The sequence below is a fragment of the Microcebus murinus genome, chromosome 32 (assembly GCF_040939455.1).
Source record: "Microcebus murinus isolate Inina chromosome 32, M.murinus_Inina_mat1.0, whole genome shotgun sequence".
NCBI classification, from domain to species: domain Eukaryota; kingdom Metazoa; phylum Chordata; class Mammalia; order Primates; family Cheirogaleidae; genus Microcebus; species Microcebus murinus.
The window spans coordinates 3658195-3675440 of NC_134135.1; the positions used below are offsets into that span (position 1 = coordinate 3658195).

At 43.8% G+C, this 17246-nt stretch overlaps 1 protein-coding gene across 2 annotated transcripts in view; it reads right to left on the minus strand.

Moving 5' to 3' along the window:
• LOC142865733 (uncharacterized) overlaps positions 1-11153 on the minus strand; it is a 36689-nt gene extending 25536 nt beyond the window's left edge. For both annotated transcript variants that reach the window (XM_075998928.1, XM_075998927.1), the window contains exons 1-2: positions 11103-11153; positions 831-921 (exon numbers count right to left, since the gene is read on the minus strand). In XM_075998928.1, the coding sequence (XP_075855043.1) occupies positions 831-845 (15 nt within the window). In that variant the 5' untranslated portion in view covers positions 846-921; positions 11103-11153. The remainder of the gene's footprint in view (positions 1-830; positions 922-11102) is intronic.
• Between the last annotated feature and the right edge of the window lie 6093 nt (positions 11154-17246).

A 17246-nucleotide genomic window follows, 5' to 3' on the forward strand; every position in this document is an offset into this window, starting at 1 on the left:
AGACTCTGTCTCAAAAAAAAAAAATTAGCCAGGCCTGGTGGTATGTGCCTGTAGTCACAGCTATTTGGGAGTCTAAAGTGAGAGGCTCATTTGAACCCAGAAAATGGAGGTTGGGGGCCAGAAGAAGGCGTAATCTTAGGGGAGAAAAAAAAGAAAGATTCCCTGCAGGAACACCACAGTTTGCAAAATCCATATACTCAGAATGGCTGAATGAATCTCCTACTATCAAACATCTATGTTGACTTCTTATTTTAACATAGATGATGGAATAAAACAATCTCTCTCACAGATGTCTCTCTGTAATACTTCATTCTATTTCTAGTCATTAAAAATTTGGCATCAGAAACACAGTGATTCACTTGTTTAACTTCAAATGCAGTATAAAATCAGGCAGAAAAAAATCTCCCCATATAGGTCTCCTTTTCCAGAATTTAGCAGAAATCAGTGCATGTTAACCTGAGACGTCCACGTGCAGTGTCTCTAATCCTGGTCTACAGAGAGCTGACAATACATCCAGACGTGGCCCTAAACAGTCCCTGCTGCCCAAGAGCAGTGACGCCACAGGGCCACACCTGTCTCCAATCCACGTCTGGGTGCAGAGCCCTTCCCTGGACCATGTCCAGTGGAGCCTCTTTCCAAGGTCATGTCACTGGGTTACCAGGAGATAGAATCAAAGTGGAGATGAGAAGAACTCACAGAAGACACGGGAGAGTGGGAGCAAACATGTCAGACAGGACACCTCAGAGTCGGAGAAGACCAGCAACTCCAATGCCCGGCATTTTCTGGAATGAAAAGGAGACTCACAACTTCCACTTAGAACATCAGTTTACCTGAGTAAGATCCATCCCTGACTTATTTCCTTTCCTCCTCCTCCTCTTCTGGGTTTCTTCCTCACCCAGCGTGAGTCTTCAGAAGTCAATCCTGAACATCAAAAATATGTTGTTCAATATTGAGAATCAACACACTCCCTTTCATGCCACCATTACATGAAGAAGAAAGACTTCCATGTAAAAGACAGTCCTCTGCTGTTCATAACACCAGATGAGATGTAGGGACAACAAACTTCTACAGGATGAGAAACAAGTGTTTTAGACCTGTTTCATCTGAGTTCACCCCCTTCCTGGTGAAGCCCACACACACACACACACACACACACACACACACACTCACACTGCAGCAGTGGGGAGCTGGGCTGGACTGAGACTCCCTCAAGGGCACAGACCCACCCTGAAAAAACCCAATGCATAGCACAGCCCCCCTCACCCCTCCACTGATCATAGACTGAGCTCAGCCCTCAGACATCAAAGGCAGAACCTTGATACTCCACCCTGAAGACAAAATAATATCAACTCTAAATATTACTGAGCATGGGCCCAACCTGTCTATGTGAGTGGGAATCTCTGGTCAGAGGGCACCAGAGATGTATTTGCAAAAACCCTCCACTCAGAGTGGAAGTCCAGCACACCTTCCACCTCCTATTCCCTCGGGCACATCTTGTTACCAGTATCTAGACCTTGGAAAGTGGAAGAGGAGAAAGGAACATGCAGAGCAGCCAATATGGACCAGAGTTAAGGGTGTGAGTGTAGCTGGAATGTTACACGGAGGTTAGATAACAGAAGGCCCCACCTAGAACAGGGTATCAGAACAAAGACCTGGGGAACAAAAGATACTTGTTACCTACAGCTGAGGAGCCAGAGAGTTCTAGAAGACAGACAGCCCATGTGGAAGCCCTGAGGCAGGAGCCACCTTGGCCCCAGGAAAAGGGAAGAGGCCTGTGCGCTGGAGCAGAGCGAGGACACAAGCAGGAGATGAGGCCAGAGAGGTCCTGGGGGAGCAGAGCAGGGAGGGCCAGGTCTGCACACGTTTCTCTCCCACACCTCAAGAGAAGTTTGGAAACGATGCACTTCCTCACCCTTTAGGTAAACTTTAGGTAAACATGTAATTTTTTCTTTAGTTTATACATGAACACATTAAAAATATAATTTTATATATATTAAATATATGACAAGAAGTCCCGCAAAGCACCAGGAATTACAGGGCTACCCCCGCCTGAAAGGTGAGGACTGCAGGGAAACTCATTTGGGGAGTTCAGAAAGTCCCTTTTGGACATATGAAGGTGGAGACGCCTGTTGGACAGCCCAGCATAGACACGAGGACACAACAGGACACATGATTCCAGGCTTTGGGGGAGAGGTCTACAGAGAAAATGGAGACATGTTGGTGGGATTCAACCCGTAAAATGAAATGATAAAGAAACACGGTGGGTGTGGACAGAGACAGAAGAGGATCCAGGACTTAATGGTGAGACATGGCACCATTCAAGAAGACACCTCTCAGGAAACACCAGCAAAGAAAACAGGCCACACAGGAAGATGCTGACAAAAATATAAAACACAGCAATTTTCAACATTTAGAAAGATGTCCTCCAAGCCAAGAACAAAGGGAAGGAAATGATCAGCTGTGCAACAAGCTGCAGACAGGAAAAGAAAGACGAAGACGGGAAATAAAAAATTGAATTTAGGCCGGGCGAGGTGGCTCACGCCTGTAATCCTAGCTCTCTGGGAGGCCGAGGCGGGCGGATTGCTCGAGGTCAGGAGTTCGAAACCAGCCTGAGCAAGAGCGAGACCCCGTCTCTACTATAAATAGAAAGAAATTAATTGACCAACTAATAGATATATATATATATATAAAAAAAAAAAAATTAGCCGGGCATGGTGGCGCATGCCTGTAGTCCCAGCTACTTGGGAGGCTGAGGCAGAAGGATTGCTTGAGCCCAGGAGATTGAGGTTGCTGTGAGCTAGGCTGACGCCATGACACTCACTCTAGCCTAGGCAACAAAGCGAGACTCTGTCTCAAAAAAAAACAAAAAAAAAAACAAAACAAAACAAAATTGAATTTAGAAATGGGGAGGTCACTAGTGACTCTGAATAGACAGGATCAGTTGACAAGGTTGACCAGAAGGGGCAAATAAAGAACTGGAGGCAAGAACTAAAGACAGAGAACAGAAACAAGATTTTAGGGTTTGTGCTCTTAAACAGAACATAGAAGAGGGCTACTTACTATGGGGGGAAAATGTAGTTATCAGGGTACTTTTTGCCTGAATGATGAAAAAGTAGAAGGAAAACAAAGACTTTAGAGTATGTCAGTGCATGTGTTTTAAAGGATAATGCAACAATTAGGATACGCTGATGGAAAACATTTCTTAGAAGGAAAATGGGTGATGCAGCATAGGAAGAATGTCATGCCATGCTGACACTATCAGTGGTGCACAATCACTGGGCCAGTGATAGCCAAGAGCAGGGACAGACCATTCCCAGTCACTACTTATTAGAGATCACAGGCCCTGAGACAGGGGCATGGAGCTGTTGTGAATGTCTTCCATTTATTGTTTGAGATAGGAAAACTCTACTCATATTCAATAAAGAATATTTCACCTTTAGTCACCAATGTGTGTGTGGTTTTTCCCACATTCACCAGGTTGCTGGGACACCCACAGTTGGATGGCATAGAATTTAACTCAATTTTGATGCTATAATATCTACCTGCCAATAGGGTCAGACTCTCCTGAAGGACTGAGTCCCAAAGACTGTTCCTCCCTTCACATGTAGACAAAAATAGTGGTTTCCAAAACCCTCTTCTAGGTTTTGATTAATTTGTGAGAATGGCCCCTGCTTCTGGCTGTTCATCTATATCCTTTGCATAATAATATCCTTCATAACAAATGAGGAAACCTAAATAAAATATTTCTCTGAGTTTGTGAACAGGTCTATTAAATTCATAAAAAGTGAGGAAAAGGAAACCCCCAATTTATAGTTTTTCCGTCACAAGTTCAGGTCCCAACTTGGGGCCTCGGACTGGCATCTGATGCAGGGCAGTCTTGTGGAACTGAGCCCTAACGCTATGGATCTGATCCCATCTCCATGCAGACGAGGTCAGAATGGAGTTAAACTACAAAACACAGTTGGCGTCTAATGAAGAATGGCTTATTAGTGAAGAGCAGTTCCCACACGTTTTGGTGACCAGAGGAGAAGTATTCTGCTTTGAGTGTTCACCAATATATTGATTGTAGGAACAGGAAAAACACTTTGGTTTCTCGCATGCACTGCCCTACACCCTACCCCATCCCAGGAAAAGGGAAGAGAGTGACCCATAGTTGAATGAGCCAACTCACTGCCACCTGGCAGAATAGGGACGGCAAACAGAAGCTAGCCCCGTGATGCCAAGAATTATAAAATGAACCAGCCCCACACACAGGAGTTTGGCGATTCTCAGCTTCATCTGTAAATTGTCAACAAATGTTAAGTTTATTAGATTATAAATAGAGAAATCAAAATGCACATCCCTCTGTTCATCATATCTAATCATCTCACCATTTATCTGGACCCAGGTCCCCTCTTTGTTCTGTACATAGTTCTCATTCCTGCCTTCTCTAAGCTTCTTTTTGCTCCACTCTGCTCATTTGTGCCCCTCTCCTCTTACTCATTTTTCCCCTCTTCCCTCTATTCCTTCTGTTACCCCCGATCTACTCCACTCTGGCTACTTGTTTCACCCCACTGCTCTTTCTCCCCAATCTTTGCATTTACCCAGTCTCCAAAGATTTCTGACTTTCTTCCCCATCTCTGCTTCCCCTCTGTTTTCCCTGGTAAAGTCCCCTTTCCCTGTTACACCTCCTAGTCCCCATTCTCTGGCATCCCCAGGTCACTAAGTTTTCCTCCTTGCTGTGGTTCCCTCTCTGCTCTCCTTGTCACCAGGTGCCCCCTCTTGCTGTCCCAGCACCTGGCTGCTCTGTCTGCCCTGGCTCCAAATCATCCATCTCCTCCCCTCCTCTCTGAGGTGCCTCCCACTTTGCTGCCCCTCTCCCTATTTTACTGTCCTTCATTTTCTTGAACATTAACCTTTTCTCTTAATTTCTCCTGTTCCTTTTCTCCACCTGCAACTTTTTCAATCCCTTCTTTCACTCTTACTGAGTCTTTGCAAATCCCTCCCCCATCCGCCAATGTATATCTGCTTATAGGTCTCCCTAATTCTTTTGTCTTTCTCAATTTTTCTATTTCCTCTCAGTTGCTCTGCGTCTCTCTCTCTGCACACATTCACAGGAAGGGGAGCGGAATAAGATGCCGACCTCGGGAAGAGCACATTTTCCAGTGGGAAGGAATTAGGTGCAGAAGAACACTGGATGTCACAAGGCAGGCCCAGGTCACCTCCCCCAATGCGGGATGAGGAAAAAGCGGTGACTACGAAGGTGAGGACTGGGGAGCAGAAGGGCCCGGCCCCACGCGGACAAGGACGGGATGGATTAGGGGAGGGGAGGGCCTGCAGAATCCCAGGGGCGGGGAGAGGTCCGGCCTCTCCCGACTGGGGCTGCGGCGCTGCCCTCCAGGGGCCGACGAGACGAGGCTTGTGGGAATGGAAGGGTCGAAACCCACATCGCAGGCGGAGACTTTACAAGGCGCGGTGAGTACAGGAGTCACCGACGGGTTTTAAATATAAGACCCCAAACTAGCCTAACCAGCTCTCCGCTTCTATAACCACGCTTGCTTTTAAAAAACCAAGACCCCACACCCCTTCTGTCCTTCCAGTAAGTATCTGTTGCAAGTTCCCAGAACTGAGTGCAACCAGTTGTGCAAGACAAGACCAATAAAATTTCCCTACCCTAAACTCCCTAACCACCGGCGTGCGGTTTTAGCCTATAAAAAACCCCTAAGCTTGAGAGTCGGGGCGGCAGCTCCCCTAGCTCAATAATGCTGCTCGCCCCTGCGCTGCGCTAAAAATAAATCCTCCTGCTCTTTTACATCAAGCCTCTAGACTCTGAGTCTTTTTGGGCGGCCGTCTCTCTCCCACACGGGCTGTACATTTCTACGGCCCAACATTTTGGGGGCTCGTCCGGGATAGGAGAGGCGACCCCTCTTAAAAAGACCGGTAGCACCAGGCTTGGAGGTAGGCAGACTCCAGAGTCATCCTTTATGTTTGTCTCCGTGTTGTATGTGATGTGTCAGTTTTAAAGTTTAAATTTAAAACGACAGGATACTAACTCCATAAAAAAAAAGTTCCTCTAGACCAAGATAGGGTTCTTGGCCAGAAAAACTGTCGCCCTAAAAGACGCTCCAGGGATTAGGGGTGACCAGGTGGCCTTGGTCGACTCCATTTGTTTGCCTGCAAGTCATTGCAGGATTGGGCAAGATAACCCTAAGATAAAATATCGTCCTTTATCTATATTTTTGTGCAAAAGCAAGTGGCTTCAGTGTTTGTATGCTGTCTGTGTTGTCGCTATTTTCTCTTTAATTCTCCTTTTTACTCATCCAAAAATTATGGGCCAAAAAAAGAGTACTCCTCTTTCCCTCACCCTGACACATTAAAAAAAAAATACGAGACCGGGCCCACGACCTGTCCGTCATCATCCAAAAGGGCCCCTGACAGACGTTTTGTGCCTCTGAGTGGCCCTCCTTCGGTGTGGGGTGGCCCTCAGATAAAATTTTTAACCTTTCTGTTATTTCTGCAATAAAAAAAAAATCTTTACACCACACCCCCAAGGACACCCAAATCAAGGTCCCTATATCATTGTCTGGCAGGACCTCGCCCAAAACCCTCCTTCTTAGATAAAGATGCCGGTGCCTCAGCCTTCTCTCGCCCTAATGGCCCAGACGGCTCCATCAGATCCAGCTCAATAACTTCTACCCCTTCAATGAGGCTAAAGGTAGAGAGCGTCTCCGGGTCTACCGCCAGACTCTGATGGCCGGTCTCCATATGGCGGCACAAAAGCCAACCAATTTGGCCAAGGTAAAAAATGTTCATCAGAGGCCAAAAAAGAGCCCGGCAACATACTTAAAAAGGATCATGGAGGCCTTCCAGCAGTACACCCCCATAGATCCCACTATAAAAGAGAGTAAGACAGCTGTTATAATGGCATTTGTCAATCAGGCGGCCCCCAACATTAGGCACAAGGTGCAAAAAATAGATAAATTGGGCAAAAAGACTCTACAAGACCTGTTAAAAGTGGCAAAAAAGGTCTATAACAATAAAAAGACACCAAAAAAAAGGTTAAAAAAGATCAGGTAAAAAATAAAAAATTCCAAGCTAAAAAAGCACAAAAAGCAAACAGAGAGATGGCTAAAATCCTGCTAGCCGCCACAAAAAAAAAAAAAGATAGGGTCAAAAGATAAAAAAAGGCCCCGGCAAAAAAAGCTAGGCAAAAATCAATGTGCCAATTACAAAAAACATAGACATTGGGCCTAAAAGTGCCCCAAAAGAAAGGGGGGCAAAGACTTAGAGGTCCTAAAAAAGTCACAGTTACAAGACAGATAATAGACAAATAAAAAAGATGGGGTTTGGTCCCCCTCCCCAAACCTAAAATAACTTTGCAAGTGAAGGGGAACCCCGTCAGCTTCCTCATAGATATAGGAGCAAAACATTTAATACTAATAAAAGACACAAAAAAATTGTCCAGTAAGACCAGTTGGGTGCAGGGGGCAACAAGAGCCAAACTATATCAATAGACCATGTGGCAGAGATTAGATTTGGGTTCAAGATAAACTTGCCTACCCTATTCAACAAGGCCCTCCATAATGACCTTAAATTTTCAAAAAAGGCTTGACCTCTATATAAAAAACATAGGGCAAGACAAGCATAAAAATAGACTATACAAATAAAAAACGCTTTTCAGGCCCTGAGAGCAGCCATGCTAAAAGCCCCGGCCCTAGCACTCCCTGATCCTACAAAAGAGTTTCACCTGTTCATAGACAAAAAAAAAAAAAATAGTCAAGAAAATACTCACACAGGCCCTGAGACCCTAAAAGAGACCGGTGGCATACTTGTCAAAAAAACTAGATCCGGTGGTGGTGGGGTGGCCAGTATATTTGCAAATTATCAAGGCCAGGGCCCTGTTGGTCAAAGATGCTGATAAGCTCACCCTAGGGCAGCGGCTACAGATCACCACCCCACACGCCATAGAGGGGGTTCTGAAGCAGCCACCAGGACGGTGGATCACAAATGCAAGGCTGACTCATTACCAAGGATTTTTGCTGGACACACCCCAAATCAAGTTCCGGGCCCCTGCCGCCTTGAATCCGGCTACGCTTCTGCCAACCCCCAATGCAGCCACACCTAAACATGATTGCCTTGAGATCCTAGCCAAGACCCAGACGACCCATAGAGACTTAAAAGATCGCCCCCTTCCAGATAGCGACCTGACCTGGTTCACAGACAAAAGCAGTTTCATCCAAGACAGACACAGAGGCTGTTTTGCTGCCAAAGGCAGTGGCAGTAGTCCATACCCCAGGACACCAGAGCGGGGATTCCATAAAAGCACAGGGCAATCAGAGAGCAGACGCTAAAGCTAAAAAGGCTGCAAAAGACACTCCACAGCCAAACATCCTACACCTTAGCCTGCCACCCCCAGGCATGAGACGGTTGCCTCCTCTGCCAGACTATTCCAGTATAAATGAAGTCTGGGCCTCAGAGCAGCTACATAAAGATGGCTAGTTACAAGACAAAAGACATCGCCTAATAGTGCCAAAACTCTTAAGACACCACCTGTTAAAGCACCTGCATCAGACCACACATCCAAAAAAAAAAAAGATGCTGCAACTGCTAGACACTGCTCAACTAAGGTTCAAGTCACAAGGACGGGTTCCAGATAACATCGTCAAAAATTGCCGAGCCTGTCAGGTCATGCAGCCGGGGAGGACCAGAGGGACCCACACAGGTACAAAAAAAAGGGGGAGGCAGCCAAGACTATTTTAAAAAATAGATTTCACAGAGGTCAAGCCTAAAAAATACAAATACCGATATTTACTGGTCATAATAGATACATTTTCCAAATAGATAAAAGCCTTCCCTACAAAAAAAAAAAACAGCTTTGACAATAGCTAAAAAAATATTTAAAAAAATAGTCCCCAGATATAGACTGCTAAAAGAGATAAGATCAAATAATAGACCTACATTTGTCAGTCAAGTTAGTCAAGGGCTGGCCCGGGCTATAGAGATAGATTAAAAATTACATTGTGCATATAATCCCCAGAGCTCTAAACAGATAAAGCAAATAAATAAAACAATAAAAAAAACCCTGACTAAATTGGCCCTAGAGACTGGCAAAGACTGGGTGACCCTCCTTCTCTTCGCCCTGTTCTGAGCCCGGAACACCCCTTATCACTTAAGTTTAACCCCTTTTAAAATCATGTACGGCACACCCCCTCCTATAGTTCCTAAAATGAGCCCTGAGGCTCTTCCAGGACATCCCAAAAAAGTGTTACAAGCGGTGCAGGCTCTGCAACATGTCCACAGTCAAGTATAGCCGGCCCTCCATGCTATCTACCAGCCTGAGGAGGAGGGTGCCAGACACCCGTTTCACCCACACCAGCCGGGGGACTGGGTGTGGGTGAAACGGCATAACAACAAAACCCTCGAGCCAAAATAAAAAGGCCCCTATCAAATTATTCTTGTTACCCCCACTGCTCTTAAGGTCAATAAAATAATAGTGACCTGGCTCCACCACTCCCACGTGAGACCTGCTAATAAAAAAAAAAAAGACCAGGAGCGGTGCCAAGACCAGTAAAAAACAACTACAGACCCAAAAAATCCTCTAAAGACCAGACTGACCCGAGTGGCGGCGACAGCCCAGGACCGCTAACACAGACTTAGACTGGGGTTGTGGCATCTAAAGATTGACTGAGTGACAAACATAGACGGGTCGCGGTGGGGGGGTTAGTTATTGTGTTTTGGAGATGTTATGTTTTTGGTCCAATATTTTTAAAATAAAGACCTACAGCTATACTTACCGCCCCAAACCCCCACCAACAACCTTACATGGGTCTAAAAATTACTATATAATGGTGTTAATATTCCCAAAAATAATATACCACACTAAAAAAACAATATATAAGGGCATAATAGGGCAAAAAGTCACCAACCTAATTTTTTAAAAAAAAAGAGAGCCCTTCACAGCCATAACCCTAGTTACTCTTTTAGCTTAGAGACAATAAGAGCAAAAACTAGTATCTCTTCTCTGGCAATGCAGCAAAGAGGGTTTAATACTCTGAGGGCAGCTATTGATCCAAAATAATGCTCCAGAACCAGAGGGGGTTAGATCTAATATTCCTCCAATAAAAAAGACTATGTGCTGCCCTCAAAAAAAAACGTTGTTTCTATGCAGACCATACAGGAGTTGTTAAAAAATCTATAGCTAAGGTCAAAAAAGGGCCTGCCCGCCACAAACAAAAATATAAACGGCAAGCAGGTTGGTTTGAGTCTTAGTTTAACAGTTCCCCCTAGTTAACTACTTTACTCTCCACTTTGCTAGGGCCCCTGCTTATACTCATCTTGCTCCTAACCTTTAGGCCTTATATACTCAGCCAACTAGTGACATTTGTCCAAGAGCAGGTCGGCACAGCTCAATTAATGGTTCTACAACGACACTATCAACCTCTTGCCAGAGATAAAGGCCTATAGTTTCAAGATTAAAACTTTCCAAAAGAAAAAGGGGGGAATATAAGACCCCAAACTAGCCTAACCAGCTCTCGGCTTCTATAACCACGCTTGCTTTTAAAAAACCAAGACCCCACACCCCTTCCGCCCTTCCAGTAAGTAGCTGCTGCAAGTTGCCAGAACTGAGTGCAACCAGTTGTGCAAGACAAGACCCATAAAATTTCCCTACCCTAAACTCCCTAACCACCGGGGAGCGGTTTTAGCCTATAAAAAACCCCTAAGCTTGAGAGTCGCGGCGGCTCCCCTAGCTCAATATGCTGGCCCCTGCGCTGCGCTAAAAATAAACCCTCCTGCTCTTTTACATCAAGCCTCTGGACTCTGAGTCTTTTTGGGCGGCCGTCTCTCTCCCACACGGGCTGTACATTTCTACGGCCCAACGAAACAGGAAAACGGCGCGAAAGGACGTGTCTCCAGGGCCGTATGGCCGAAAGACCGGGACAGAACCAGCCTCCGAGCGATTTAACTCAGAGGGAAGCGACCCCGGACTCTCACCGGGACGTCTGCATTTACTCGGGCGTAAGGAGCGGTGCGAGGGTTTCAAGGCCCTGCGGCCGCCAGATCCCGGGCGCAGCAGCGCTGAGGAATCGCGAGGGTAGACGCAATCTAGACTGAGGAAAACTCACCCGCCACAGCTCGGCCCCGCTCCATGCGGTCCGCTTCCGGGTCTGCGGAGAGCTGCGCGCGCAGGAGGGGCCGGGACCGGGCGGGCGTGGGCGGGGCCCGAGGGTGGGCGGGGCCCGCGGGTGGGCGGGGCCCGCGGCGGGATCTGGGCGGGGCCTGAGCTTAGGTCCAGGCGCGTCTCTGTTTTCAGGGTTTAGGGGCGAGACCAACCGGTGAGGCTACGTAGTTTTCTTACACGTGCTACTCTGTTTTACACTTGAGATGAGTTAACCTCAAAAACCTTTGAGACAAACGTTGTTGACATCATAAGGACACACTGGTCTGAGAATCGGAATCTCTCTGGAAGGGTCATCAGTGGCTGGTGACTGGATCCAGGAAAGTCTCAGCAATTAAAATTAATTTTAGCAATTTAACTTAAAAGCCCTGGAACCGTCTGTGAAGGAGACGGTGAATTGCACCGTGAACTGCAAAACCCTGCCAGGGTGGAAGGCGCTTTTCACACTGACGCCCAACAGGATAGAAAAGAAATCCTTAACACTTCTATTCCCAATGACACCCGGGGGTGAGAGTTGTTGACCCTGTGCTCAGTTTCAGAAACTTTCATAGGGACGACACCTGGGACGTAGAGGGCGAATGCCACTGATAAGTTAGGTCACCAACTGTTGCTTTAAAGAAAGCAATAACTTTTTAAAAATAGATACAAATTACCTAGTTCTTTCTTACACCTGCTATTCTGTTTCACATTTGAGTTAACCTCAAATACCTTTGAGATAAACCTCGTTGACATCATAATATGCTTACTTCAATAATTTCTAAATCTAATGTAATTTCAAAGTCACTTTACATGCATACTGAAAGTAACTCGAAAACGTACATTTTGTTTAAAATTGTCATCCATTTTAGGTGTTTTCTCTTCCTCAATGTCCGTCAAGTGTAGGTAACAAAGACTGTTACATCATCTTCAGAAGACAATTGGATTTATTTTCATCTGAAGAATAATTTTGCAATAATTCTAAGGTTATTTGGTGGGTAAGTTGTGCTTTTTCATATGAACCCTGAAGAAAGTAAAATGAGATTATCAAATTTTAAATAACCTCATTTCTATCAGCGGTAGTTTTATGGAAATATTTATGCATTAACATGTATTAATATGTATGTTTTGCTCTCACATTTTTATTTTTGGAAGCTTCTATCCATTTTGAAGTGGTAATCAATTGAAATAGGATCATGTTTAGACATGAAAATTAGCATATTTAAAATATTAGCAAGTTAAAATGAGCAGAGTGTCCTGGCATGGCACACAGATGGATATAAGAAGACATGTCAGTATATCTTTTAAAGATGCAGCATCTGGGATAGCTTTGGAGATCTTTAGAAGACAGATTTCTCCATTATTCAATATTGCCAAGTAGCTATGTTGCCAAGAAACTACTGTTAGCCTGGACTTCTCTGATCAGAAGCAAGGAAATGAGTTGATTGTGAAGCATTTCATTAAACTCAACAGTAGTGAATAAACTGATTATAGCTGAATGTCAGTAATCCATTTTGAAAATGGGGAGTTTGTTGTTACTAAAATTTTCAAGGGATTCACATAGGCATATTTATTCATGATAAATAAAAAACAAACATTAATCACAGAAAACAACCCTTAATCACAAAATTTTGACATATACCTCCCTGTAATATTATTATAAGACAGATGCAAATTATTAAGGATTACAAAAAATTTTTAGAGTAAGAACTACTTCCAACTATTGATTGTATATTATAGCCTGTGCCACAAAAGCAAGAGAATATATATAGTATATATATATATATATATTATATATATGTTACTATATATATGTATATATATAACAAGGAGGATATTCCAGAAACTACTTTTCCAAATGTCTGAGAGTCACACAGAAAAGAGCTTTTCTTTTATATGGAAGAAACAAAGCTAGAAAGCACCAGGTATGGGGCTAGGGATGAGCACCTGGCATGACCTACAGGTACTCTGGGAATGTTTTGCTTTAAGATCAGCCTACTCTAAGGAGGGAATCTTAAAGAGGAGAGGATGTTTCCAATTACAATGCTTAAGGGTGGTCCAAACTTCAGGTGACTGGGAGGAGTGAAACTTAAACTAAAGTTTGGTCAAGTTACCAGCACTGTTCCCATTGATCAGCGGGAACAAACAATTCAATAATCCTTGATAAGAAGAAGGATGGGAATTTGGAGGGTCTGTATCCGGCCTCTACTTTTGTAAACAAGGGGTCTATCTTCAGATTTAATGAAGTGCTGTGAGGAATCGGGGTGGTTCTTTGCAGTAAGTTGTTTCTAGGGAAACAAAGGGTTGGCGAGGAGGCAGGGAAGTTGTGCTGGTTCTTTTAACACAACATTGTCACCACCTACGATAACATGACGCAATACTGAAAAAATTATAAATACACATTATATTGAAAAATTGGAAAATTTAACTAATAATATAAACTATAACTGCAAAATACTTGCCCTATACCTCTCTCTTTGAAAGGCACTGAAGGACCACAAGTGTTCATTGTGGCTGTGTGGTGTCCGTTCCTGTCACATACAAGAGACATCATTAATTGCTGAAACACATGGCTGTAAATTTCCAATGTCAGGGGTCTGTGTGTTACATTGACCAAAAATTTAGAGTTGTGTTAAGAAACATAGTTTTCCCTTTTCCATTTCTCTGTTAATCATAGAAAAACATATGCAGACAGCTTCGTGAATTCTTTGGTCACAGTAGGACAATAGAAGAAGTAATTAAAATTCCAGATCCATGTCACACTCAAAAATTAATCTAAATTGTCCTGACATCATCCCCTCTTGTACCAGCTAAGCCCTGCCAAAGACAAGTAAGAGGGAAGTTTGAATTTTCTCTGTAGTTTTCTTTATGAACATGAAGAATGTTGTGTTTTGTTTTTCGGGTTTTTTTGTTGTTTTGTTTTTTTTTTTTTGGTGACCTGAAAAAGAATGCTGTAGGTAAATTCACATTCATATTGAGTATATAGAGATGTGGAAGTACTTGGTACTGCTGTAATACTTCTCGTGTCCACAAACGTGGTGAGATGCATTCCCTCCTTCAGGACCTATTAGGATTTAGTGTATCTAAACTGGTAAACACAAACTAAACTCAGTTATCTAGGAAGTTATCCAAGAAATGCTCTTTACTTACTAAATGCTGGGAACATGTAATTAAAAACAAAAGAAAAAAATCTTCCTCAACCCAAAAATCCTCTCCATACATGTAGCAGAGAAAGAAAATAAGTTTGTTGATGAACAGGCATTAAACCAGAATGTGATGGCCAATAGAGGCAATCCTCTAAGAGATAGAAAAGAAACTTCACACTTCCATACACCCCATTATGCACTTGTTTTCAACATAAACACTAATTAGCCTCAAGAGGGCCTTTGAGCACACAAAAGTTCATCCTGACTCTATGCAGTAATTGGAGTGACCACCAATGTTAGCTACTTAGCTTTATCCAGAGGGAGGGGGAAAAACTCTCAACCATATCTTTTTTTTTTTTTTTTTTTTTGAGACAGAGTCTCACTTTGTTGCCCAGGCTACAGTGAGTGCTGCGGCGTCAGCCTAGCTCACAGCAACCTCAAACTCTTGGGCTCAACCAATCCTCCTGCCTCGGCCTCCCACATATCTTTACAAGAGTTGGGAGTTTTACAACCTGGAGCCAGTGCCCACTGTAATGAGGCCACTACAATCCCACAGGAACTAAGAGACACAGGTGTTCCTTTATGTTGACATTTGAAAGGGATGGCTCCCAATTCCTGCCTTCCATAGTTCATTAAGCTGATAAAAGTTTTATTTAGTTTCTAAAAATACATATTTCAGGAGAATGTACTCACATTTACAAGTTTTCTATGGCAAGTGTTCTCTCAGGAAGATGGCACAGGGAATTATCTCCCTTATTTTCAAAAACGAAATGAAGCCTCTCATATTTTTTATTTTAGCGTATTATGGGGGTTCAAGTGTTAAGGTTATGTATATTGTCCACGGCCCCCTCCCCCCTCGAGTCAGAGCTTCAAGTGTGTCCATCCCTCAAACGTTGCACCTCTTACTCATTGTGGCTGTATATACCCATCCCCTCCTCCCCCCCCCACCCTCCCGACACCTGATGTTACTCCTATATGTCCACTTAGGTGTTGATCTGTTAATACCAATTTGCTGGTGAGTCCGTGTGGTGCTTGTTTTTCCATTCTTGAGATGCTTCACTTTAGTAGAATGGGTTCCAGCTCTATCCAGGAATATACAAGAGGTGCTAGATCACCATTGTTTCTTAAAGTTGAGTAGGACTCCATGGTATACATATACCACATTTATTAATCCACTCATGAATTGATGGAAGCCTCTCATTTTTAATTCATGTTTGTCTCTACGACCCACACATAGAATAGTCATCAAACATAACCTTAATGTTGTCCAAAAGAAAATTTCATCTCATTGAAAGCAGTAGATGCTACTCAACTTACTTTCAAAGAGCTAGGAATTTATAATTCACCTCCAGTGCATAATACAGAGTTTTTGTTTTGTTTTGTTTTTTTGAGACAGTCTCACTTTGTTGCCCAGGCTAGAGTGAGTGCCGTGGCATCAGCCTAGCTCACAGCAACCTCAGACTCCTGGGCTCAAGCAATCCTCCTGCCTCAGCCTCCCGAGTAGCTGGGACTACAGGCATGCGCCACCATGCCCGGCTAATTTTTTCTATATATATTAGTTGGCCAATTAATTTCTTTCTATTTATAGTAGAGATGGGGTCTCGCTCTTGCTCAGGCTGGTTTCGAACTCCTGACTCGAGCAATCCGCTCGCCTCGGCACTCCCAGAGTGCCAGGATTAGAGGCGTGAGCCACCGCGCCCTGCCCATAATACAGAGTTTTGCATTTCACCTTCTGTTACCTGATGTTTCCTAAAGGGTGAGTGCTTATGAAAGGTTTGGCCACGGTTATTACATTTGTAAAGTGTCTCGCTAGTATGGATCACCTGATGTTTCCTGGCTTGAATGTTCACCAAAGACTCTGCCGCATGCATTACAGTTGTAAGGTGTCTCTCCAGTGTGGATTTCCTGCTGCCTCTCACGGAATGACTTGAAACTGAAGACTTCATCACATTTATTACATTTATAAGGTTTCTCTCCAGTATGGATTGCTTGATGGTTAGAAAGTCTTGAACAAATTCTAAATGCTTTTCTACAATCACTGCCTTTGTATGTTTTTGGTCTAGTGTGAATTAACTGATGCTTATTCAATCTTGAAAGCCGATGAAAACCTTTGCCACACGTATCACACGTGTAACGCCTCTCTCCAGTGTGGATTCTCCAGTGCCTTGCAAGGCTTGAATTGGAACTGAAGACCTTACCACAGTCATTACATTTGTAAGGCTTCTCCGCAGTGTGGATTATCTGTATAACCTGTATCTTGGTTGGAGTTTTACCACAAAACACATATACACATCATGGGATGTGTAAAGTAAAAGAAATGCAATATTTAATAATATTAATAATTGGTGAAATGAAAATATGGCTCTGTCTTCTCTGATAACCCAAAAGTTCTGCTGCTATGTCTGAGCATCATTATAATCATTTTTACCTAAAATAACTGCTGCACAGAGTCCCTGCAAGAAGATCACAGTTTCCACGAAATGGAATTGCTATGAATGGTTTAAAAAATCTCCTGCTCCTATTTATTTTGATTTCATATTTTACAATGTATGCTGAAATAAAATACTTTATATCACTGATGTCTATGCCTAACTTCCCTTTCTATTCTCAGTCAGTAAGAGTGTGGAGTCAGAAAACAGTGACTCACTCATTTACCTTCAAATGTAGAATAAAATCAGCCAGAACAGATCTCCCCTGATGGGTCTCCTTTTCCAGAATTGGCAGGTATTTGTGCATATTAATACATGACTTGCACATGCAGCTTCTCTAATCCTGGTCTACAGACAGCTGGCAGTGCATCCAGATGTGGCCCTAAACAGGCCCTGCTGCCCAACAGCACTGACGCCACAGGGCCACACCTGTCTCCAATCCACGTCTGCGGGTAAAGCCCCTGTAGCTTCCTCCTTTCTCACTTGTAGTTCCCAAGGATAAAGAATGTGCTGGGAATGTGATATCCTGGGAGGAAGAAA